Source organism: Pteronotus mesoamericanus, unplaced genomic scaffold (genome assembly GCF_021234165.1).
Source record: "Pteronotus mesoamericanus isolate MK-2021 breed Mesoamerican mustached bat unplaced genomic scaffold, CSHL_Meso_final contig_657, whole genome shotgun sequence".
NCBI lineage: Eukaryota > Metazoa > Chordata > Mammalia > Chiroptera > Mormoopidae > Pteronotus > Pteronotus mesoamericanus.
In genome coordinates this window covers 5514195-5537922 of record NW_026555229.1, presented here as the reverse complement: position 1 = coordinate 5537922, position 23728 = coordinate 5514195, and the positions used below count along the sequence as shown (strand labels likewise).

At 38.6% G+C, this 23728-nt stretch overlaps 1 protein-coding gene across 2 annotated transcripts in view; it reads left to right on the top strand.

The window, feature by feature from the left end:
- ARMH3 (armadillo like helical domain containing 3) overlaps positions 1-23728 on the top strand; it is a 174351-nt gene that overhangs the window by 33295 nt on the left and 117328 nt on the right. For both annotated transcript variants that reach the window (XM_054581406.1, XM_054581404.1), the window contains exons 14-19: positions 1514-1607; positions 5885-5986; positions 10654-10712; positions 13649-13714; positions 14789-14858; positions 15913-15973. In XM_054581406.1, the coding sequence (XP_054437381.1) occupies positions 1514-1607; positions 5885-5986; positions 10654-10712; positions 13649-13714; positions 14789-14858; positions 15913-15973 (452 nt within the window). The remainder of the gene's footprint in view (positions 1-1513; positions 1608-5884; positions 5987-10653; positions 10713-13648; positions 13715-14788; positions 14859-15912; positions 15974-23728) is intronic.

The window sequence follows — 23728 nt, the reverse complement described above, 5'->3', positions numbered from 1 at the left end:
CCAATTCTTTTTCTTCCTGAATTTCATACAAATCATGGCCATTGAAAAACCTCTGGCTTTGCCTGTTTGAGCCCTGCTTTGCTTTGGTGAGTAGTGGTAACAGAGAGTTGCCTCAGATGCCTGTGCTTCAAGCTGTCCCCAAGTACGTCTGTTTCCACCTGGTGCGGAGTGGGTCAGATCACACGCAAAGTTAATGGTTTTGACCAGTTTACTGTTAACCCAGATGAATAGAGATTATGTTATTTGGCTCATTGGCAATCCCTTGGTATTATCTGTCCAGATGGATTTTTATATCAGGCTTTCTGCTTTCTAGACCACTGGAATTATGACTGGAGATAAAATAGGCTGAGTTACTTATCTTAGTCTCTCACAAATTTCCAGAGACGAAAAGTGAGAAATATCCTTTCAGCTTAAGGTTAGCAGTTAACAGAAAAAAAACTGGTCTGCAAATAACAGCACAAAGTCATAGAATACTGAGTGCTGGGTCATTTGCCTAAGGGGTAGCCTCAGTTGTTGGAACAGATGGGACTAAAATAGGCTGAGAACTCAAGTGCTGTCCATGAAAGCTGCCTTAAAAAATTGATAAAGTGTTTTCATTTTAAAGCCAGACTGCTTAAAATATATATGTAGGTTTCTTTTAAAGGGAGGTTTGCTTATGTTTCTTTTCTCAAAGGGCAAATGTGTATGGGATCCACTGATTGAGTTTAACAACAACAAAAAAAGTCATGCTTAAAAAGCTGTGTGCTGGTTTGGGATCTGCCTAGAAGGACACATAATTTTTCATGACCCTTATGATAACATAAGAGACTTTATTTACTGTTTTTACTATTCTCAGTTGTCTGCTTTCTGAATTCTATAACTGATTTTAAGGAAAGGTAAAACGCTGGTAAAGCTGTTTGGGAAGAGAAGGGAGTAGCTTCCATTCAGTTTAATTTCCAAGAGCTGATGTGGCAGGGATGGCTAAGGATGGTCAGGGACAGAGAAACCATATGTTTTGGTCCCCAGTGGGGGTCTTTTTCTCCCTATTTCACACACTTTAGTTTGTTGTGGAAAAGGAAGGCTGCCATTTTCATAGCTCTTTTTATAGTACCTACTATCCCCTTGGCTCACCTGCATTTATTATCAACTAAGTGGTCATCAGAATAGTCTGTAGGTGTATTTTAGGTTGATCTGATGAGAGTATTTTTTTCCCAGGTTCAGATAGGAGAGCAAATGCCTCTCCCTTTGTTTGTAGAATAACCCTGTGTATTTGTTTTGTCCAGTTTTTATTTGTATAGTTCTGCAGAAAAACTTATATAATGAGAACTTAGTTGCTTAGAAAGAACTAGCCCACAGGGCTTCTTAGTGTTTAGCAAGCATCAACAGTAATAGGGTAGTCATGGGAACTAAATGTAGAAGTAGTCCCTCCTCAGTGAGCTTTCTGTCTCTGAGGCCAGGGATATCAGAAAACGTATTAATCAGAAGATACTTGGGTCGGGATTTTCTCTTCTCACCCATTTGTGTTCTTTTTCAGAGTCATCCAGAGATGGGTTTGGTGACGACTCCTGTCAGTCCTGCTCCAACAACCCCAGTCACACCACTTGGTACCACACCACCCTCTTCTGATGGTGAGCTTACAACCTCTTTTGTTTTCTTGATTAATATGGTCTTGAATCTTTCAAGGTGAGCATAGCTGTGTTTAACAAAGAACACAGTTGTCTAGTCTTTCACTTAAGAAATCGTCTGAAAAGTACTGTCCTTCAGGACTCCTTAATTTCCAAAGAAAACTTTGGAAAAGATAGTTAAGTACTGCCCTAGCTGGTGTGGCTCAGTGGATTGAGCACTGGCTTGCAAACCAAAGGGTCACTGGTTTGATTCCCAGTGTAGGGCACATGTCTGGGTTCAGGCCAGGTCCCCAGTAGGGAGTGCGTGAGATGCAACTACACACTGACGGTTCTTTCCGTCTCTTTCTCCCTCCCTTCCCTTCTCTAAAAATAAATAAAATCTTAAAAAAAAAAAATCCCACAAACCTAGCTATAAATATCATTAAAAAAAAAAAAGATAGTTAAGTACTTTTCTCTATGTAAGAAGCTACATGACTCCAGTGTATGCTCCTCAGGGAATGGTTGAATCATGAAGTACTAGATCTTAAAGGGATCTCAGAGGCCAGTGATGCCTGCCTGCCCTGCCAAACTCTCAGGCTACTTGTGAGGCTCAGATGAGGTATTTTATGAATATCTCACTGACATAAATGTAAAATAGTAATGTTATCTGATACTACCATTTGACAAATGAGGGATTTGAGGCCAAAAAATTAAGTGGTTTGCCTAAGGTTAGTGAGAATTGCAACTAAGAACCAAGACATAAATCAGGGCAGGGAACCATGTCTGTTTCACTGCTATCTGCCCAGCGCAGTGCCTGGCATGGTCATTGCTTAGTAAATATTTGTTGAATAAATGAATGAGAGTGTGAACCTGGTATTAGCTTACTGTTATGTGTCTGCTAGCCACTCCCACTTAGGAAATGTCAAGCTTTGAGTGTATTATAATTGGGAGTTTGGTGGGTATTTAAGACTTCTTCTCCTAAAAAAATAACAGAAAAATTTTCCACTTTGTAAATCTTATGACTTTTTTAAGAAGAAGGTAACAGAAAAGAAATTATGAATTTTGCCCAATAAACTTTGTGTCACCTGAGTTGGTTCTACAGTAGGCTGAGTGTGTTTGATGGAATACCTTAACCAAAACATAATCTTTGTTAATGCTTGATGTTTTGTCTCAAATGTTGACCTCATTTTGGGTAAAGTAATACAGGAAATTTAACTTTGATTCTTTTTTTTGTGCCTCCCTACTGTCTGCATATGAAATGACCTTCTTTGATCTGCTTTCTCTCCTTTAAATTTTCATACTGGACTTTTGGCAGTAGTAGCATTTCAAAGTACTACAAGCAGTATTGGTATAGAAGCATAATAGGGAGGTGCCATTGATACTCAAGTCTATGGTGGCAAATTGGATCTGCTTAAAATTGAAAGCCAAATTCCAAAATATTTTAATGAGAAGGAGCAAGTAGTGAGGATTGCCTTCTTGTCTGTGCTTATCCAGGTCACTGAGTAATCCAATGGAAATACTGTTCTTTCACTTTAAGGACGAAGCCTGCCTGGTTACCATGGATATCCAAAGCCGTGTATATATATGTACTTATATATCTGAGTTCCATGTGATGTTGGGCTTTGGATGCTTCAGAAAACTGCCTTTCAAACTGTTCATTGTGAACACTTCCACCCACACACTTGATTATGCAATGGCAGGATTTCTGCTAACTTACCTACAACTAGTGAGCTTTTATTTTTTTCTAGTGGGAAGATGGAGTCAGCCCACTTTCAAATAACTGTCTCCTTTGACAAAGGCAGCTGGGAAGAATTATGAAGCCAAAGATCAAGGAATAACTACCCTAGGAAGGAGATTTTATTTTGTGAGGGGTTTTATTCTCTCTCTTCTATTTTGGTTTTTTCCTCTTTCCTAACTCATTTCCTTTCTATAGGGCTCCTAAATATTATAACCTTGTTTTCAGGTTGTGGTTTTTAATTATAGTGGTGCTCAGTAGCCCAGTATATTTAAAGATATATCACTGGAGCCATTATTTTAAAGGTTTTTTTTATTATTGATTTTTTAAAAAAAGATTTTGTTTACTTACTTTTAGAGAGGGGAGAAGAGGGAAAAAGAGAAGGAGAGAAACATCAATCAGTTGCCTCTTACATATGCCCAACTGGGGACCTGACCTGCAATCCAGGCATGTGCCCTGACTGGGAATCAAACTGGTGACCTTTCAGTTTGCAGGCCAGCGCTCATTCTACTGAGCCACACCAGCCAGGGATGTTATTGAATTTTAGAGAGAGAGGAAAGGAAAGAGGGAGAGAGAGACAGAGAAGGAAACATTGATTTGTTGTTCCACTTATTTATGCATTCATTGGTTGATTCTTCTATGTGCCCTCACCAGATCGAACCCACAACCTTGGTGTATTGGGATAATGCTCTAGCCAACTGAGCTACCCGGCCAGGGAGCCACTGTTTTTAAAAGCCAACAGTTTAGCTCTAACTTTTGTTCTCAGCTAACACTTGACATTTGACAACTCAGCCTTGGAATGAGAGGACTTTCTGGTAAACTAAAAATACATATACTTCTACATTTCTGTGTATTATATAAGACAGTTTTCCAGTTATTGCTGTATGTGAGTGGGGAAAAAAAAAGTCCCAGCTACTAGTTAGATGCCTTACTGTATTTGACAAAGGAATGATTATGGTTCTGAGTTTCAAAATAGGCTGTTATAGTTTGAAATGACAATCTCAGGTCATTTACCCATAATGTGAATTAAGACCTTTTAGTATTTCAACATAAAAATATATTTGTCTTTTATTAATTCTTGGGGGGCTGAACTGTGGGAAAATAGCCAAGGGTTGGGATGCTAATTTCTTCTCATGAGGCTTTTTGCTGTGCTTGCTGTGTATTATGGATTCATAATATGCAAATGTTTCCCATTGTTAATAAATGTTCTCTGTATATATCATAATAACTCCAGAGGGATCCATTATGGTGTGAATACGTATTATGAATAATATCCCAAACTTAGTTGAGTCTTCATGGGTGGAAATACAGCAGCAAGCTAGATTCTCTAGCTTGTCTGGACCATTATGAGCCTCCTTTTGCTTATATATTATGTCTTAGTATAAAAACAGTTAACAAAATGTCTGGATCTAATTTATTTTTTCGAAGTCTTTATTTATTTATTTTTTAGAGTGAGGGGAAGGGAGAGAGAAGGAGGGAGAGAAACATTGATGTGAGAGAGAAACATTGATGAGCTGACTTTCACTTATGCTCCGATGTGGGACCAGGACCAAACCTGGAACCTGGGCATGTACCCTGACCAGGAATTGAACTAGCAAGTTTTCACTTTGCCAGACGATGTGCAACCAACTGAACCACACTGGCCAGGGCTGTCTGGGTCTAATTTAAAGTCCTAGAAACTTGAGGAATCTACATATGATTGGTCTGTGTGGATCAGCCCTGGTCTAGTCCCTCACTATTCATTGGGACTGTGGCTCAGAGAGTGGGAGCAGTGGCAGGGTAGTTTCTCTTAGAAACAAATAGCAAGCAGCTAGGTGTATAAAACTCATTTCTCAGACTGTCCCAAACAATAATGTCCTCCTATATTCAGTTTTGTATTTCTTTTTAGGCTCCCTTTCACTGGGGGGAAGGGATTAAGGAGTACAATGTGAATGTAGTTCTGCCTTAACTTTTTCTCATTCCATCTTGGGTATTTCCAGCCTAAAGGCTTATTCTCAAATTGAACAAGATTTTCCCTTATTAGGAGTGAATTGTCATTTATTTTAAGCAGGAGACTCATCAAAGCAAAACTCATTTATATTCAATACAGATCTTCCCCTTAGGTACAAATCAAAATGCCCTTAAGAAGGACTCTGAACCATTTTGGGTTACTTGGAGCTAGATGTGGAATCAAAATACCCATTTTAGTACTAGAAATATTGGGGGAACACTTTGTAGAGTATATAATTGTCTAACCACTATACTGTATACCCGAAACTAGTACAAAATAATGTTGAATATAAACTCTAATGGTAAAAAAACCCCCACCATTTTAGGATGTTGGGAGAAAAGCACTGTTCCTGGAGACTGGCCCTCCAAGATATGATAGATGGGCATTAGGCTTAATCTTCGAAGTAGGAAGGGCTCTAGGGGCCTAGGAAGACTAGAGAAGGGTTTTATATTAAGCACTTGGTCCTTCCTGTGTTGTGGAAAAAGCTTAGTGATTTTCTTGTCTGCTGGCAAATTGGTTATGCAGATATAAGTGTTAAAAAGTATAGGCTAACTGCATTTCATCGTTCTATTGTAGTTATAAGTTCTGTGGAACTCCCACTGGATGCAGACGTACAAACCAGTAATCTGCTGATAACCTTCTTAAAGTATAGCTCAATTGTCATGCAGGACACCAAAGGTAAGGCATGCTACTTTGGGGGCTCAGGAGGCAGACAGGAGGGGTGGCAGGCAGCTGCTTAGCTAGAATCATCGAGCAGCATTAAGACTTTGAAGCTCCCACAAGATGAACCATTGGGGCCTCCTGTGCAGGGAGATGGTCCTGATCACTGGGAAACAGTGATTTCTCACTGCCACGTGGTAGTTAGGTGGTGTTGGAAAAACCTGGAGCTGGAGGGAGAGTGCTCCAAAATAGAACAGAAAAAAAAGGTCTCTGCAAAAACCAGCAAGTCTTCTTAGCAGATTTTGGTAAGTAGATGCAAACTCTTTTGTGTGGGAAGTAGGGGGTTAGCATACTTCAGGGAATTCCCTTTTGAGGACAAGAACTGAAAGAACCAGCTTGTGGTGAGAAGTGGAGGACTGTTGTACAGAGTACAGTAGGAAGAGGTGAGATTCAGAGGGACTCTGTTCCTTACCACTTAAAATAGAGGTGTCAGTACCCATCTCAGAAGCGCAGAGTGGAAAGTGGGAGAAAAATAGGTGATGGGAAAGTTTGGGTTTATTCTGTCTGGGTTCCTGTTCTTCCTGTTTATGATTTTTCTGTGGTCTTTTAATTAATGGTAGGGTGGTAGAATCTTTGGGCTGGGAGTGTGAAGGGAGGGGGAGAAACTCAGCAAATTCTATGCAGTATATATCTCAGTTTTGTCTTTTTTTAATACTGGATATATGTGTTCATAATTTTTATTTATTTCTATTATTTTTTATTGTGGTGAAAATACATAAAATTTACCATTTTTTTTTTCATTTTAAGACTACCATTCAGTGGCATTAAATACATGTACATTGTTGTGCAGCCATCACCACCGTCTTCCTGTCTTCTGAACTCTTTTCATTTTGCGAAACTGAAATTCTGTTCCCATTAAACACTAACTCCCCATTATCCATATTCTCTCCTTTCCCCAGCCCCTGGCAACCATCACTCTACTTTTTGTCTTTATGAATTTGACTACTCTAGGTACCCTCATATAAGTGGAAAATATTGCAGTTTTAAGATTCTCTGGAAATAAACCTTTTATGTAGCATTTTTTGTCCAATTTTTTTAAAGTGAAAAAAATTCCAATAGACAGAAATCAAAAGGATCACACAGTGATCATTCATATACCATTAGCATTTTGCCAGATTTGGTTTGTCTCTAAATTTCTTTGTGTGTTATTTTTTTTGGCTGAATCATTTTAAAATAAGATGGCTTGTATCTCAAAATTAAAGATATTTTCCAAGATATTCATTATTGTATCTAAGAAAATCAACAACAATTCTCTAATATCATGTAATATTCAATCCATATTTAGTTTTGCCCAGTTATCCCAAAAATGTTTTCATAATTGATGGTTTTTCTTAACCACATGTAACGTTTTAATAGCATTTTATTTAGTACCTACTGGTTAATCCAGTGGGCTTCTCCCATTTACAAGGATTTTTTTCCCTGATTAAAAAAGTAATTGGAATAGTATTTGTTAAAAATTAAAACATTCTAGTAATGGTTAACTAACAAAGTGAAATTCCTTTGGAATTAAGCTCTTTAGAGTTAATCATTCTTAACAATTTGGTGTATATTCTTTCTTTATAAGCCTTTCTCGTAAGAATCTTTAAATACTATTTTAGAAGCCAGCTGTTTTGTCTGCTCAGTAGTTGAAGTTTGGGTTCTTAAGTTATGGTCCATGGATAAGCTTCAGATTCCTAGATAACAAAAAAACCAACGTTGAAGTAAAATTGCTAAAACAGTATTACTTTTGTCACTTTACTTTCATGAGGAGAGACTAATGCTTTGTCAGGTAGTTTAAGATTCATTTAGGTATAAAGTATACTTTAGAAGGCTCTGATTTGCCAAGCAGGCTGGGCAGTTTTCTGGTATGATGGTTTTCAGGAATTCCAGAATGGAGCTGAAAGGCAGTATAAGAGAGTAAGACCAGGGTTTGGGGGCTTTTGAAGTGAGAAGGAAACATTGGCAGACAGAGAGAGAGAACTAAAAGATAAATGTGGGAAATAAATTGCCAGAGTTAAAAGGACCCTGGGTGTTCAGAATCTAAATCCTGTTATACTCAGACATACTGTATTAGCTCTTGGAGATTTCCATCTTACAAACTTAGATTGTTTTCTTCTGTTATAACACTTGAGTGTGCTCTTTCAAGAGAGATGGTTACATACAGGGATGAGATACATACTAGTAGTCCGTTCCACAAACTCCTAACATAGAGCAGTCCATTGGGAGCTGCAGAGATGGTGAATCTCTGAGGCTTGGCAAATGAAGTCAGGCAGGTAAGGAGAACTAGACTCTTGTGTATCAGTGTTTCCTGAGGCCATTGCTTCTCCTTTATGCAAAGGGGCAACCTTTTCCTTTCTCTCGACATATTGCAGCAAAGAGGGACTGTAGTTGTGACCCTGAAAATGACCTTTTAGCTTTACTTGATATAATATAGTGAACTGAGGCCCCGGGAACTCATTTTGAGCCTTAATGATTATTTAAACCTCTTTGTTCTGGTCACTTTGCCATCCATAAAATGGAAGGCAAAATTGAGGTCAGAATAATTGCAGTATGGGTTGCCTCAGGCTCTCTCTAAACATAGGCTGGATTAGGTCTTTGCCAACAGGCAGCCTAAATATGGCAAGGGGTAAGGTTAGGTATGAGGAAGCATTAATTTCAAAAATGGCTCCAGTGTAGCCTTGTTGGACTGGCTTTCTTCCTGCCTCTTAAGCTCATGACCTTCTGCATGCCCTGGCTAAAGAGATCTCTTTTTGAGGAGCCTAGAAGCCATTTTTTCTTGGCTCTGCTCTCCCTGTCTTCCCACACCCCCGGATATTATCCCTATTTTCTTTGTCATTTGACACCTATAAAATATACTTTAAAAATGTATACTTTTAATATATATGAATATTGTTATAAAGTTTATAAGTATAATAAATAGCATAAGTTATAATGTATAATAATAAAATGAACATATGTGAACCTACCACCCAGCTTAGCAATTATTAATGCTGTTGAAGCAACCTGTGTTCCCCCTCCCCAGTCACTCCTTTTCTCCTCAATTCTCCATAATTTAGTGTTTATCTCTCCCTTGATTTGGCTCTATTTTCAAAGTCTTTGTTTTTTTTTCCTGAGATTCTTCTGACTTAGCGTTGTCAGCTTAAAGGAGAGTCTGCTTCACCTTGAAAATAGACATTAGGCAAAAATATTTAAAAATACATGTTTATCTATATATAGATTTCAAGTTGATTCATCAGTCTTAACAGACATGACATCTGGGTGGTATGATTAAACTTGGTTTTTGTTGTCCTTTTCTAAATTAAAAAATGTTTATAATGCAATATACTTTATGTTTGCATTCAGAAACTTTTTTTTTTTTTTTTTAAGTGGCAAAGTAGTTACAGTATTTCCTATGGGAATTGCTTATCAGATTTTGGGGGAAGGGAGAATAATGCCAGAGGAGCTCTGTGGCCAAGGTACAAGTAGAAGAGTGTCATGATTTGCAAGGGCAGTGGCACTTCTCTGAATGCCTAGGGGCTCTGGTGTCAGCTCTGGGGAGTGTCAGGTACGGATTGTCATAATTACTCTTTTTTCCCTGCCTATCTGTAAGTAGAGGAGAATGTATTTCTGCACTATGACCCCCATTATGATTTCTAATTGTCAGGTTTCAGTTAATAGATTCCATCTTTGAGGAAGTAGCAGGTTAATGTTAGGGTGAATACTGTTAGCTCACTTTCATGGTACTGTAATCTGTTAATAGATCTTCTCTCCAGAATGAACTTAGGTCTGGACCCTGACAGAGCTAATTTGAAACATCATAAGCCATTTGTCTATTTTGGATGAGCTGGTATGACCCTCTTCTTACCTCCATTTCACTCCTTCACTCACAGAGATCCTTGAAAGTAAATAAGCTTTGATGATTCTGGTAATTGGAGAGTATGGTGTAGCTCTTTCTTGGTCATGAATGTGGGCTTAGAGCCGTACTGTTGAGGTTGTTTCCTTCTTCTTTATTAACTAGAATGTGAGTTTTGGGAGACCAGGGTCCTTTCTGTTGTTCAGTGCTATATCTCTAGTGCCTGCTACATAGTAGGTACTAAGTAAGTACGATAGATTGGATGATTTTAGCAGGAAGAAAAATGGTCAAGAATTCCTAGCTTTCATGTTTGTAAACAGTGTACACAGTATAAGGAGAAGCATGAGCCAGACCCTGGTCTCCAGTTAGTTTCTTTTTGATTCCACTACCAATTTGCTATGAAGGGTTAGGTGAGGATAGATAATAGTGCTTATACCTGGTGGATGGGGAGGGGTTGGAAAGGGAATGGACCTGACTATTGAGAAGCAAAGGGCTGACATGGAAGCAAAGGGCATGGCTCTGATTTGGGCCATGACAATAGAACCATTACAGTAATTAGATGGCTCCCAGGAAGGTGGTTAGCTGTCAATCAGAATGTTTAGGAAAAAAATCTCTTGGGGGAATTGTTTTGCCTAGAAAAAAAGCAAGAATTAACTCTAGTGAACCTTGAATTTCATTTATGAATTATGTGGGGAAAGAAAGTGTGAGTGGGGAAAGAAAGTGCGAATTTTCTTTTTGATGATACACATCATTATCCTCTATAGAAATGTGGTCTGGATGATTTATGGAAAAGGGTTTTATTTTTATTTTACAGATGAGCACCGGCTTCACAGTGGCAAACTCTGTCTGATTATCCTTACGTGTATTGCAGAGGTAGGTTTCAACAATCTTCTGGTATTAGCTAATTTCTTTCAAGTGCTATCTTTTTCTGCCCTTCTTGCCCAGCTCCTGACATTAGGGTCCTAAAGCTTGGGAGAGAAAATGTGCCCTCTCTTCTCCCACTAGAATGTAAGCTCTAATGATAGGTATTTTGTCTCCTTCACCAGTCTATTCTCAGTGTCTGACACATAGTAGAGGCTCAATTAGTATTTACTGTATGAATTAATATTGAATTATATGATAACTGCTATAATTGAGAACTAGAAGATTGTAGCTCTTACTAGTTTAAAACAACAGACTTAACCCTCTTTAGAAAAAATATGTGGAAAACAGTTTGGAATTTTCTCAAAAAGCTAAAAATGGAACTGCCTTTTGACCAACAATTCCACTGCTGGGATTATATCCTAAGAATCCCAAAACACCAATTCAAAGGAACCTATGCACCCTGATGTTCATTGCAGCACGATTTACAAGTGCTGGAAGCGATGTAAGTGCCCATTAGTAAATGAGTGGATCAAAAAACTGTGGATCATTTACACAACGGAATACTACGCTGCAGAAAGAAAGAGCTACTACCCTTCAAGACAGGGTGGATGGAACTGGAGAGCATTATGCTAAGCGAAATAAGCCAGGGGGTGAAAGACAAATACCATATGATCTCACCTATAAGTGGAACCTAATCAACAAAACAAGCAAGAAAAATATAACCAGCAACAATGAAAGGAAAAACAAACCAACAGTAACTAGAGGGAAGGAGGGAGGAGGGTAACAGGGAAAAGAAGGGGAAGGGTCAAATCAAGGACCATGTATAAAGGACCCATGGACAAAGCCAAAGTGGGAAATGATTGAGGGTGGGAGGTAGGAGTGGGTGGGGCAGGGGAAAGTGGTGGTGGGAAAATGAAGACAAATGTATTTGAACAATAAAAATTTCTTTAAAAAGTTAAAAAAAAATAATTCTGCCCCTTTGAAGATGCTCATGTTGGATCTTTTCCGTTTCCCAAAACGAAAAAAGGAGCTCAGGTTTCCTGTAGGGGGAGATGGAGAGAAAAGCCAAAGAAGGGCCCTTGGAAAGTGAGTGAAGTTGGGCTGAGTGCAGCTTGTTGAATAAGAACCTGAGGATTTAAAGAGATGCTTTGGCTTTGTAAAGTGCTACTTTTGCTTGTATTAATTAGGCCTGAACTCACCCTGAATCTTCGTGGCAACAACACAGATGTGGCAGAACTTGAGTCAATTTAGAGCTAAATTTGTAGCTTCAACCTTCCCCATCATTAAAACAGTAAAGGTAGTCCATGAGGGGTAGACAGAGATCTCTCTCAGTCTTTCCCTTTTTATGTGTTCTGTGAAAAGATGACCTGCTTCTCACCAGGTAAAGATAGCTGGTTATAGAAGAGCTGCTGATTAGCAGTGGGCCTGGTGTCATTGCTTTTCAAAAATCTTTCTAAGAAAATCTTTAAAGGAGTTGTTTTTCACAAATTGTAATGGTTCTTAATAATTGGTGTCTGTAGGCATATCAGATCTTTAGCTAAGGTGCTGGGGAAGGGCCAAGGGATGTTTATTACTGATTCATGGTGAGAGATTTTTGATTTCCCATCAGTCTTCAGGGAAGCCAGAGACAGACGAGGTCTTGCATACTGCCATGCTGCCTGTGGTGCTTTTTCTCCAGCTATGCCAAGCCCATTCCCTGTGGACTGCAGACCTTTCTTCTCAATTGCAGATCCTCATGTGGAGCCTGCACTTGTATCCTGCAGCCCCCATGAAAACCTTTAAGCTGTTAACAAACAGAGCAGGCTCCTTGGGAAGAGAATAGGAAAATAAGTTCCTCTCAGCATTTTCCTCAAGTCCCTGTGCTTTCACTTCTTTCTTTTGTTAAACCTTCACCCAAGGATATGTTTATTGATTTTAGAGAAAGAGGAAAGGAGCGAGAGAGGGAAAGGAGGTAGTTGGGGTTGGGGGGAGAGAGAGATAGAGATCGATGTGAGAGAAAACATTGATTGGTTGTCTTCTGTATGTGCCCAGCCAGGGGATCAAATGTGCAACCTAGGTATGTGCCCTGGCTGGGAATTGAACCTGCAATCTTTTGGTATATGGGACAACATTCCAACCAACTGAGCCACCTGGGCCACCTGGGCCTTAATTTTTATTGTTTGTAATTTGCTTCGAGATGTTTGACTAGTTAGGGACACTGAGAAATAGTCCAAAGTAAAGTCTCATGGCTTACAAGGGAGGAACCCCCAAAACACAAAACTTATTTATTAAAAATTGTGCATTTATTCCTACATGTTTAAACTTCAGTCACCTTTAAACTACACTCCATTTGATGCAATGTGCCTATCCAGACATTTTCCACTGCCTAAAACAGTTTTTTAACTTAATTTTGATGCCTTTTAGTGCTTCTGTTATTTTTTGTTTCACCTCTTCCACATTGGCAAAATGTTTCCCTTTGAGGACCTTTTTCTTGTGGGGAAACCAAACGAAGTCACTTTGGGGAGGGGAAGAGGGGATTAAGTGAATAGGGAGGGTGGGGCCCAGGGGTCATGCCATTTTTCTCTTGTGCTAATAAGTCACCCATCATGAAATGGGAAAACGTGTTGAGTCTTCAAAAAAAAAATTCACTGAAGCTGAACACAGCGTCTTACAACAACACCAGTTGGTACACTGATACAGATGGGTTCATAGAACACTCATTTAGTGGGGAAAGCCTTTAGTACAAGGGGCCTTTCCTCTAGAAGATAATTCTGGTTTTTCTGGGTCCTCCCTCATAAGTAGGGTTTGACATAGGGCTCTATGCTCACCTCATTAGCATTCCAACTAATCCTCAAAAGTAGTTCTTGAAGTCCAAAGATTTGTAGGAGGTGTGATAGATTATAAACTGAATTTCTAAAGCATAGCTCTCATTCTTTACTTTTCCCCTATATTGTTATTTTTATTAGGATCAGTATGCCAATGCATTTTTGCATGATGACAATATGAATTTTCGAGTAAACTTACATAAAATGGTAGGTATGACTCTTGTTTCTTGTTTTTTTCTTAGAGGAAATTTTTTGTGTGTTGGCAGAATTGGGGAGGATGAAATTGATCCCTCTTAGAACAAATGTGGGTGGAATGTTGTGTTAAAGGGCTCTTGTGACTGCTGTTCATTAGACCCATGCCTGTTTTGGGGATTTTTTTTTATGTGTCATGGAGTTTCTTACTCAAGAGAGGATGGAAAGATCCACAACCAGATATTCATGGTAGTAATTTTAGGATGTATCAGTAACATAGATTTCAACAAGGCCTAAGCCTTTTGTTTTCAAAATGTAGTATAATCTTTGATTAGTTAAGACTAGATATTACTTTGTTTATTCATGGTGTGGGGAGGGGAAATAGAACAGGAAGGATCAAGAAATTTTCTAAAATTTGGAGATATGTTCAAATTCCCTTGTAGAGATTTACACCTGCAACTTACTTTTGTTTTTTGCAGCTATCACTTTTGCTGCCTCTACACAGTCACATTGTCTTTTTTCCTTAATTATTATTTTATGAAATAAAAATACCATTATACCTCTTTTATTATAATGGCACTTGTATAGATAAAATTGAAGTAAAAACAGCAGCTTTCCCATTGTATAGTATACTCCAGTACCCTTTGGGGCTATTGTCTTGCTGTGAATTGTGTTTTTATCACAAGTTTGCATTGATAACTGAGAGACATTTACCAGTCCTTCCTGCTTCACCCCACCCTACCCCCACCACTAGAAAAGGTGACATCTCTATAGTACTGATTTTTTTAAAGAAGATTTTATTTACTTATTTTTAGAGAGAGGGGAAGAGAGGGAGAAAGAGAGGGAGAGAAACATCTAATAGTTGCCCCTCGCATGCCCCAACCGGGGGACCTGGCCCGCAACCCAGGCATGTGCCCTGACGAAGGAGAATCCAGCCTGCGACTTTTCAGTTTGCAGATTTGTGTTCAGTCCACTGAGCCACACCGGCCGTGGCTATAGTAGTGATTTTATGTGCATGAAAACCATGATGATGAGCCATTGGATACCAGTTCAGGGGCCTATTAATTTTATTTCTTTTTTTATTTGAAGCCTATGAGACACAGGAAGAAGGCAGCAGACAAGAACCTTCCCTGCCGTCCTTTAGTATGTGCAGTACTGGGTGAGTGTCATCATAATTGGCATTGTTCTGAGTCAGTCACAGGTTTTCATCATTAAGATGAGGTTTAGATTCTGGCTGATATACTTCTTCCTCAGAGAAGTGTTTGGTAGTTATATTTCTTTCCTGGCCTAAGAAATCTTGTTTTTTGTTAAATTTGGTGAATGCTCAACTAAAGGGTGCTCTTGTTCAAAGGAAAAGATCTCTCTAAGGAGACAAAAGGCTAAATCTAAGCTTGATACATGATTTACATTTGTCAAATATTTTACTCCTGATCAAGATTTTAGATTCTCCCCTCCCTTTCTTGGTTCATATCGATGTGTCAGCTGGCCAGGAGGCTTCGAAGTTCAAGGTTCAAGACATGCAAAACTTCCTCTGAGTAAATTAAGCTGAGATGAGGCTGACAGAGCTAACAGGTAGGGGGCTGTGTCTTAGGTAATTTTGTCAGAATGCTGCATTTTCCTCAGGGGAATGATCTGAACTCTTAATTCCATTTCATTTGGATATTCAGCCCTAGTTCCAACATTCTTGATTTTAGAACCAGTGATTAAGACTATTTAATAAACTTCTAATGACTCAAAGCCCCACAGACCATTTTAGTCAATACCTGTCAAACTGAGCATGATAGTGAGATGAGATAGACATAGCTTTAGAGCTGAGTTTCTGGTTACATGGATGTGATCCATAATTTCTTCTCTGCTTGCCTCATAGCTCTGTTCTCGGAATATGATTTCCCTCTGGCATTTTGTATTAGTACCATGGTAGAAATATCCATACACTGAAATCTCCCTTGTATCTGGATTTATTGGCAGGTCAAGGTATACTTCCGGAAGTAGGAGAGTGAGCTAATTTTCTTGTTACTTTACAAGCGGCAGGTGGTAAAAAGTGTTGCAAAAGTGCCTTAGATAAAATAAGGTTAAGCACTTGTGAATAAAAATGTGCTTAGTGAATGACACTCAGCACAAGTGCAAGGTATATCCAGACAGTTGCTTCTAACTCACAGACAAGGAATGAATTTCATTTTGATTGATTTAATTTTTCTCTTTTCCCCATTCAGACCTGATGGTAGAATTTATTGTAACGCACATGATGAAGGAGTTTCCTATGGATCTCTATGTGTAAGTACCATGGTTCATTTAATGTGTGCAAATCTATTTTATAGAGTTGAGTGATAGGAAATTTATAGCAAAATTTTTATGTATACTTTACTTCAGGAAAAACAGATTTGTATGTGGAGAAGTGTCAGGGAGCATTTTATGGCCTAGATTTATTATACATCTTTCCAGAAGGGAGAAAAAGTACAATATAATAAAGCACAATTTGGATTCTGCATGTATCTTCATTATCACTTGTAGGCGCATCGCATGAGGAGCAGGGCTGATGCTCTGAAGATCATGGGGTCATGGGTGGCCATTTTAATCCAAATATATGGAATACTAGCAGATTTCTTAGGCATCCCTGGGCTTTGGCATCAAAACCATCAGCAGTAATTAGAAGGTAGGGAAAGGCCAGAGAGTTAGAGCCTCTTGTCCGTTCTTAGCTTACATTGTCTAGTCTCTGCTAAATAGGCGGGTTATGTATATAGTAGCCTGGCTATATACATTAGGAGGAGATTCCTTCCTCCTAATGAGATCTGATTGTCTCTCACAATTCTTAACAACCAATACAACTAGAGGCAATTGAAAATCATATTTTAGTAAAGTTTAAGCCTTAAGGCTTACTCTCTCCTTTGCTGTTTTCTGCTTTCTTCTTATCTTTAATATTCAAGAACAGCTGTGCCACATTAGAGTGATCCCAAATATGTATTGTGTATTACAGTTATTCCTTAAAAAGCATCTGAATTGAGTCTGACTACAGAATTGGTACCTCCATTTTTTTGAGCAAGAGAGCAGTTTGGTGCATAGGAAGGAGGCTCTGTGTACCTCATTCTAATGCCATAAAGGATCTAGGGAATATAAGGAATTTTTCTCGGAATAGAGTAGACCTCTAACTTTTTAGACCACTTGCAAACTATATAGTCATTGTGTCCTAGGTGTTAAATAATGATACAAAGTTTACATTTTGGAAGTAAACTGTAGTTTGCATTTTAAAATATCTTTTTGGTGTTTAGAATTAGCCTGATCCTTTATTTCAATTCAAAGACACTGAAAAGCTGCTTTTACAACACTTAGAAGTTTTCTGCTTATTTTAGATGGGATCTCTGAACTTCGGTACCTTAGGCATCCGACTTGTTTTGCTAGAGACTTTATTTCTAGCTTGATTATCTTATTATGTTCTAGATTTAGGATATGCTATTTACTTTGTAGTATTATTATAGACTCAGTTTTCTCATTTTCCATGTAAGGAAACTCAGGCTCTGGAAGTGCTTTGCTCTGGTTTATTCTATTAGTAAGCACCATTGCCTAGACTTGAGCCCAAATATTCTTGAGCCCATAAATCCCAGGCTGTTGCCATCCCTTCCCAGGTGTATTAGTTAGCTATTGCTATATAACAAACTACCTCAAAACCTAGTGATTTAAAACAAACATGTGTTTTTTCAGTTTCTGTGGTTCAGGAATCTAGGAGCAGCTTAGCTGGATAATTTAGGCATGGGGTTTCTCACAAGGCTGCAATCAGAGCATTAGCTGGGGCTGCAGGCACCTACTAAGGCTAGAGAATGTGTTTCTGAGATCACTTAACATGGTTGTTGACAAACTCAGCCCCTTGCTACTTGGGCCTCTCCACAGGGTTGCTTTGACATGGCAGCTGGCTTCCCCCAAAGCAAGTAATCCAAGAGAGAGAGAGAGAGAAAGATAAAGAGCCAGAGCCTAGGATGAAAGTCATAGAATCTTTTATAAACTAATCTCAAATGACATAGCATTTCTGTTGGGCACACAGACCAACCTTGATACAGTGTGGGAAGAAACTAAACAAGATGTGAATGTCAGGAGGGTGGGGACCCCTGGGGACCATTTTGCAGGCTGGCTACCACAGTTGGACACATAATAAGTTGCATCACCAAGATTCAAACTTAAGTCTCTCTGACCACTTAACCACTCTTAAGTACTCTTAACCACTACTATGATAAGTGACAGAGGGTGACTAATGTTGACTGGGGCATCAGAGAAGATATCAGAAGATTGTTGCATTTGACCTGAGTTATAAAGAAATAGTTGGAGTTTTCTGCGTGGGGAAGTGGGAGAGAGACACACCAATGTGTTCAAGGGCTTGGAAGTTTGGCATGTTTGGAGAATAGAAGGTAATTCAGGATGACTACAGTGTAGGGTGCATGGAGGAAGGATAGGAGAATAGTAAAAACATTACTTGAGATTAAGTGGATGATGAGTAACAGTTGAAGATGGGGATGACATGATAAGATTGTGTGTTCAGTACATAGAGTTACAGGTATGTACCTGTCCACCTGAACCTTAATGTCCCAGTCAGTGAACCTGGTCTACACTAAATACTTGAATTCCCTTTTCCACCTAGTTCCTAATATGTTCTGTATTGCCTTGCTCTCTCAGTTGCTTTTTCCGTCTCCTCCCCAATCTAATGTCCTGAGGTTAGGGAACATGGAGAAGATAATGAGGCATCAAGCTGACAGAGGCTGGGCAAAAGGTCCCACCCTCAGGCTGAATTCACTTTCTTCATTCCTACCCATGGGTATATTTCTAGATCTTCCTCCCCTCCTCCCCCAATCCTCTTTCCACTCTTTGGAATTTGGAGCATCAAGTCCTTTTCAGGTGAACTTATCTGCTCCCTGCTGGGCATTAGGCCAGGTTGTTGGTCTATTTCTCATTATGCACTGCTTTTCAGCAGCATACAGCAGATGAGAAGTTGAAAGCAAAATGAATTTCTGCCATTTCAGGTAAGTTTATAATCCTCATGGTGAAATAGGAAGAAATATGGAGTATAGAAACACTTGATACTCAAGCCAGAATCTGGGTCAGAAATGAAATAATTTCACATCTGTGTGTAAATGATGTAGGTAAATTAATAATGGGGAAAGGTGCTTATAAGGAAAGAAGAATGGAAGGAAGGAAAGAAGGGAGGGAGGGAGAGAGGGAGGACAGACAAGCAGGCAGGCTGTCTAGATCCAAGCCATATAAGAAATGCTGGCATACTGGAATGTACTATGCATGGGTGGTCCTACATGGGCAGCATCCAGCTATGCTTGCTGGCTGTAACAAAGCTTTGAGCACCAGGGACCTAGTGACTGTTGATTTAATGGGGAAATTGACAGGAGAGTTTGTATATTCCTAAGGTAAATCATGGCATCCTGTAGCTAGTGACAACCACATCAAACAGGAGATTATACCATAATTTCTAAAAATGAACAAATGATTTGGAAACTGTTAGGATGATTTATACTATAATTTATGTCTCTTGATAAGTAGTTTTTTTAAAAAAATAAATATTTTACTGATTATGCTATTACACCCAATCTTTCTCCCTTTGCTCCCCTCTGCCCAGTACCCCCATTCCCTCCAGCAGTCCCCTCCTTTAGGTCATGTCCATAGGTCATGCATATAAGTTCTTTGGCTACTCCATTTCCTATACTGTTCTTAACATGCTCCTGCCTATTTTGTACCTACCAATTTGTACTTCTTAATCTCTGCACCTTTGCCCCCTTTTCCCCTTTCCCCCTTTCCCCCTCCCAACTGGTAACCCTCCAAATGATCTCCATATCTATGATGCTGTTTCTGTTGTGATTGTTTGCTCAGTTAGTGTTTTAGACTCAATTGTTGACAGTTGTGAATTTACTGCCGTTTTAACGTTCATAGTTTTGATCTTCTCTTTCTTAAATAAGTCCCTTGAATATTTTATCTAATAATGGGTTGGTGATGATGCACTCCTCTAGCTTTACCTTGTCTGGGAAGCACTTTATCTGCCCTTCCACTCTAAATGATAGCTTTGCTGGATAGAATAATCTAGGTTGCAGGTCCTTACTTTTCTTCACTTTGAGTACTTCTTGCCAGTCTCTTCTAGCCTTTAAAGTCTTTTGAGAAATCAGCTGACCGTCTTATGGGGGTTCCTTTGTAGGTAACTCTCTGCTTTTTCTCTTGCTGCTTTTAAGATTCTCTTTTTATCTTTAACGTTTAGCATTTTAATTATGTGTGTTCTCTTTGGGTCCAACTTGTTTGGGATTCTCTCTGCTTCCTGGCCCTGTTTGTCTCTTTCCTTCGCCATACTAAGGAAGTTTTCTTTAATTATTTTTTTCAAATAAGTTTTCAATTTTTTGCTCCTCCTCTTCCGTTTCTGGCATTCCTATGATTCAGATGCTAGTATATTTGGAGATGTCCCAGGTGTTCATTATACTATCCTCTCTCTTTTTTTTTAATTCCTTTTCCTTCTTGCTGCTCTGGTTGAGTTCTTATTTCTTCCTTATGTTCTAAATTGTTGATTTGAATCTTGGCTTCATCCCCTCCAATGTTGGTTCCCTGTGGATTTTTCTTTATTTCACTCAATGTAGCCTTCATTTCTGCCTGTGTCTTTTTTATGTTGTTGCAGTACTCAGTGGTTTCTTTGAGCCTAATAACCAGCGTTTTGAACTCCACATCTGCTATGTTGCTTATCTCCATTTCGTTTAGTGCTTTTTGTGGGGTTTTGTTCTGTCCTTTAATTTAGGCCTTGCTTCTATGTCTCCTCAGTTTGGCAGCCTCCCTGTGTTTGTTTCTGTGTATTAGGTAGAGCTTCTTTGACTCCCTGTCTTAGTAGTGGTAATTAGTTTTGATACAGTTTAGAGAATAAAGGAATTTAAAAAATTTTTATGTATATATTGATTTATATATTCATTTATATTTCTGTATGGTGTGCAAAGTATTTTTAATATCACTCTTGAAGATACTGAAGTCTTTTGAGAAAGGTCTGTTACATATTTCTCTCATAAAATTCTATCCTAAAGGCTCCTACTTAGAGGTACAGGACATGGGAAGAACAGAGAGATATAAATAAGGGACAAGGAGAATAGGCAAGTAAGGTTGCAGAGAAGGCCCATTATTGGGCATATTTTTTACAACTTTCAGGATTTTAACTTGCAAATTTAATTTACTTCATTTGTGTCTTTGATATGTCATCAGGCACTTTGATTTCTCTAGCTAGTGTCTTTGGCTCTCACTCCACAGCAAGGTTTGTAGCGGTTTTTTAAAGTTGTTTATTTTCTGTTTTGCCTCCTTTCCTCTTTCTCTTGCTCCTTCTCCTCCTCCTTCTTTTAATTGTTTCTAGAGAGAAAGAGGAAGCAGGGGAGAGAGAAACATTGATTTGTTGTTTTGCTTATTTATGTATTTCTTGGTTGCCTCTTGTATGTGCCCTGACTGGGGATCCAACCTACAACCTGGGCATATCAGGACAATGCTCTAACCCACAGAGCTACTGGGCCAGGGCTTGCCTTCTTCTTTTCACCTCTGCTAAGAGGCCCAAGAAATTAGCTCACCCCGTTTTTGCTTGATTTTGTGAACTGTCAGATTGATATCTTACAGATTGATATGGTATCTGCTCAAGTTAGTAGGATCTCAGGATACCTTTCGTCTCAGATTAAAGCTATGGATCCTGTGAAAGTTTCAGTCCTGCCTCTAGAAGTATTCTTTACTTGAAGCTGCCATATACTTGAGTTGCAATTAGGCATATTAAGTAGAAAGGAGCCGCTTTTTTCCTATGCCCTTTTGCCTTGCTTATTTTATCTCCTGTATTTGTTTTGCCAACCTCCTTCTTTTATGTCAGAACAGTTTCAAAAGGAAGAGTCTCTTTCATTTGCCTGAAATCAGCAGGTTATTTGGGTCTACTTTCCAGGAGCTTGAAGTGCTGGATGTTTAGTTGATATGCAGTCAATATTTGTTGAATAAAATGAAATGCAATGAAAAGATAGATCTGATGTTTCTTCTTAATTTTTGATTTGTGTGATGAGGCTGGAGCTTCAGTGGGGTATAGTCCAAGCTTTGGACCTCTGTTTCCACTGCCCGCCCCTTCCTTCCCAATTGCTTTCTGTATATATTTGCCTATTTTGGACACTTTATGTAAATGAGATTATATAATACATGACCTTCTTTGACTGTCTTTTTTTTAAGATTTTATTTACTTATTTTTAGAGAGAGGGGAAGGGAGGGAGAAAGAGAGGGAGAGAAACATCAATGTGTGGTTGCCTGTCACATGTCTCCCCCCCGCCCCGGGGGCCTGGCCCACAACCCAGACATGTGCCCTGACTGGGGATCGAACTGATGAGCCTTTGGTCCGCAGGCTCGTGCTCAGTCCATTGAGCCACACTAGCCAGGGCTGACTGTCTTTTACTTAGCATAATGTTTTCAAGTTTCATCCATGTCGTAGCATGTATTAGTACTTCATTCTTTTTTATGGTTAATTTGTATTCCATTGTATAACTAAATGACATACTTTTTTTATTCTTCAGTCGATAGATATCAGGTTGTTTATACCTTTGGTTATTATGAATAATGATCCTATGGACATTCACAAACAGGTTTTAGTGTAGATGTATGTTTTGTTTTTCTGGTGTATGTACCTAGTAGTGAAATTGGTGGGTCATATAGTACACTATGTTTAACATTTTGAGGAACTTCTAAACTGTTTTCCAAAGTGGTGGTACCATTTTACATTTCCACCAGCAATGTATGAGGGGCTCTATTTTCTCTGTTTCCTCACCATAGCCAAAGTTTTTGTTTTATGCATTGACTCCCTCCCCCTTTAACAAAAGTAGAGGGATATTTACTCTGTCATTTCCTAAAATGAGTTAATCCTTGAGAATTTATATTCTTGGTTCACAGATTAACATACTAGTTCTCTCCATATTATTCTCTCATGATTTGCCCATTGTGTTTCTAGACCCCCATTGCCAAGGAATTATAGACAGAATTGCAGTGGAAAAAGTCTGAAAACTTTTGACACATGCATGTATCCTTGTAAACAATGATCCCAGATAAAAATAGAAAACATTTCTATTCTCTAAAAAGTTCCTTAGTGTCCTTTTCTAGAGGATGTTAACATATTTATAAATGAATTTGTTTTAAATGGTGGATTTTTAGCTGTAGAAGTAAAATATAATTGTAGAAAATTTGGAGGAAATAGAAAAAGAGAAAGGACAGAATTCACCTGTCATTGTACAACCCCAAAAAGACAAGTACTGTTGACATCAAAATTAACTGTTTTCAGTGGAATCTTTAGGGTTTTCTATGTACAATGTCATGTTACCTGTAAATAATGACATTTTTAATTTCTCCTTTCCAATTTGGTTGCCTTTTATTTCTTCTTGTCTGATTGCCATGGCTAGTACTTCTAGTACTATGTTGAGTGGTGAAGGTGGATATTCCTCTCTTGTTCCTGATCTTAAGGGAAACACTTTTAGTTTGCTGATTGATTGTCATATTGGCTGTAGGTTTGTCGTATATGACTTAAGTATGTTGAGGTATGATCCGTCTAGTCCCACTTTGCTGAGAGTTTCTTTTTTTTTTTTAAAGATAAATGGGTGCTAGATTTTAGCAAATGTTTTTTTGTATCTATTGATATGATCATGTGATTTTTATCTTTCATTTTGTTTATGAGATATATCACATTTATTGACTTGTAAATATTGTACCAACCTTGCATTCCTGGAATAAATACCATTTGACCAAGGTATATGATTTTTTTAATGTATTGGTGGATCTGGCTTGCTAATATTTTGTTGAGGATTTTGGCATCTGTGTTCATTAGGGATATTGGCCTATAAATTTCTTTCTTTGTGGTGTCTTTATCTGGTTTTGGAATTAGGATAATACTGGTTGTGTAGAACGAACTTGGGAGTCTTTCCCCCTCTTGAAATTTTTGGAATAGTTTGAGAAGGATAGGTGTTAGTTTTTCTTTGCATGTTTGGTGAAATTTGCCTGTGAAGCTGTCTGGTCCAGGAC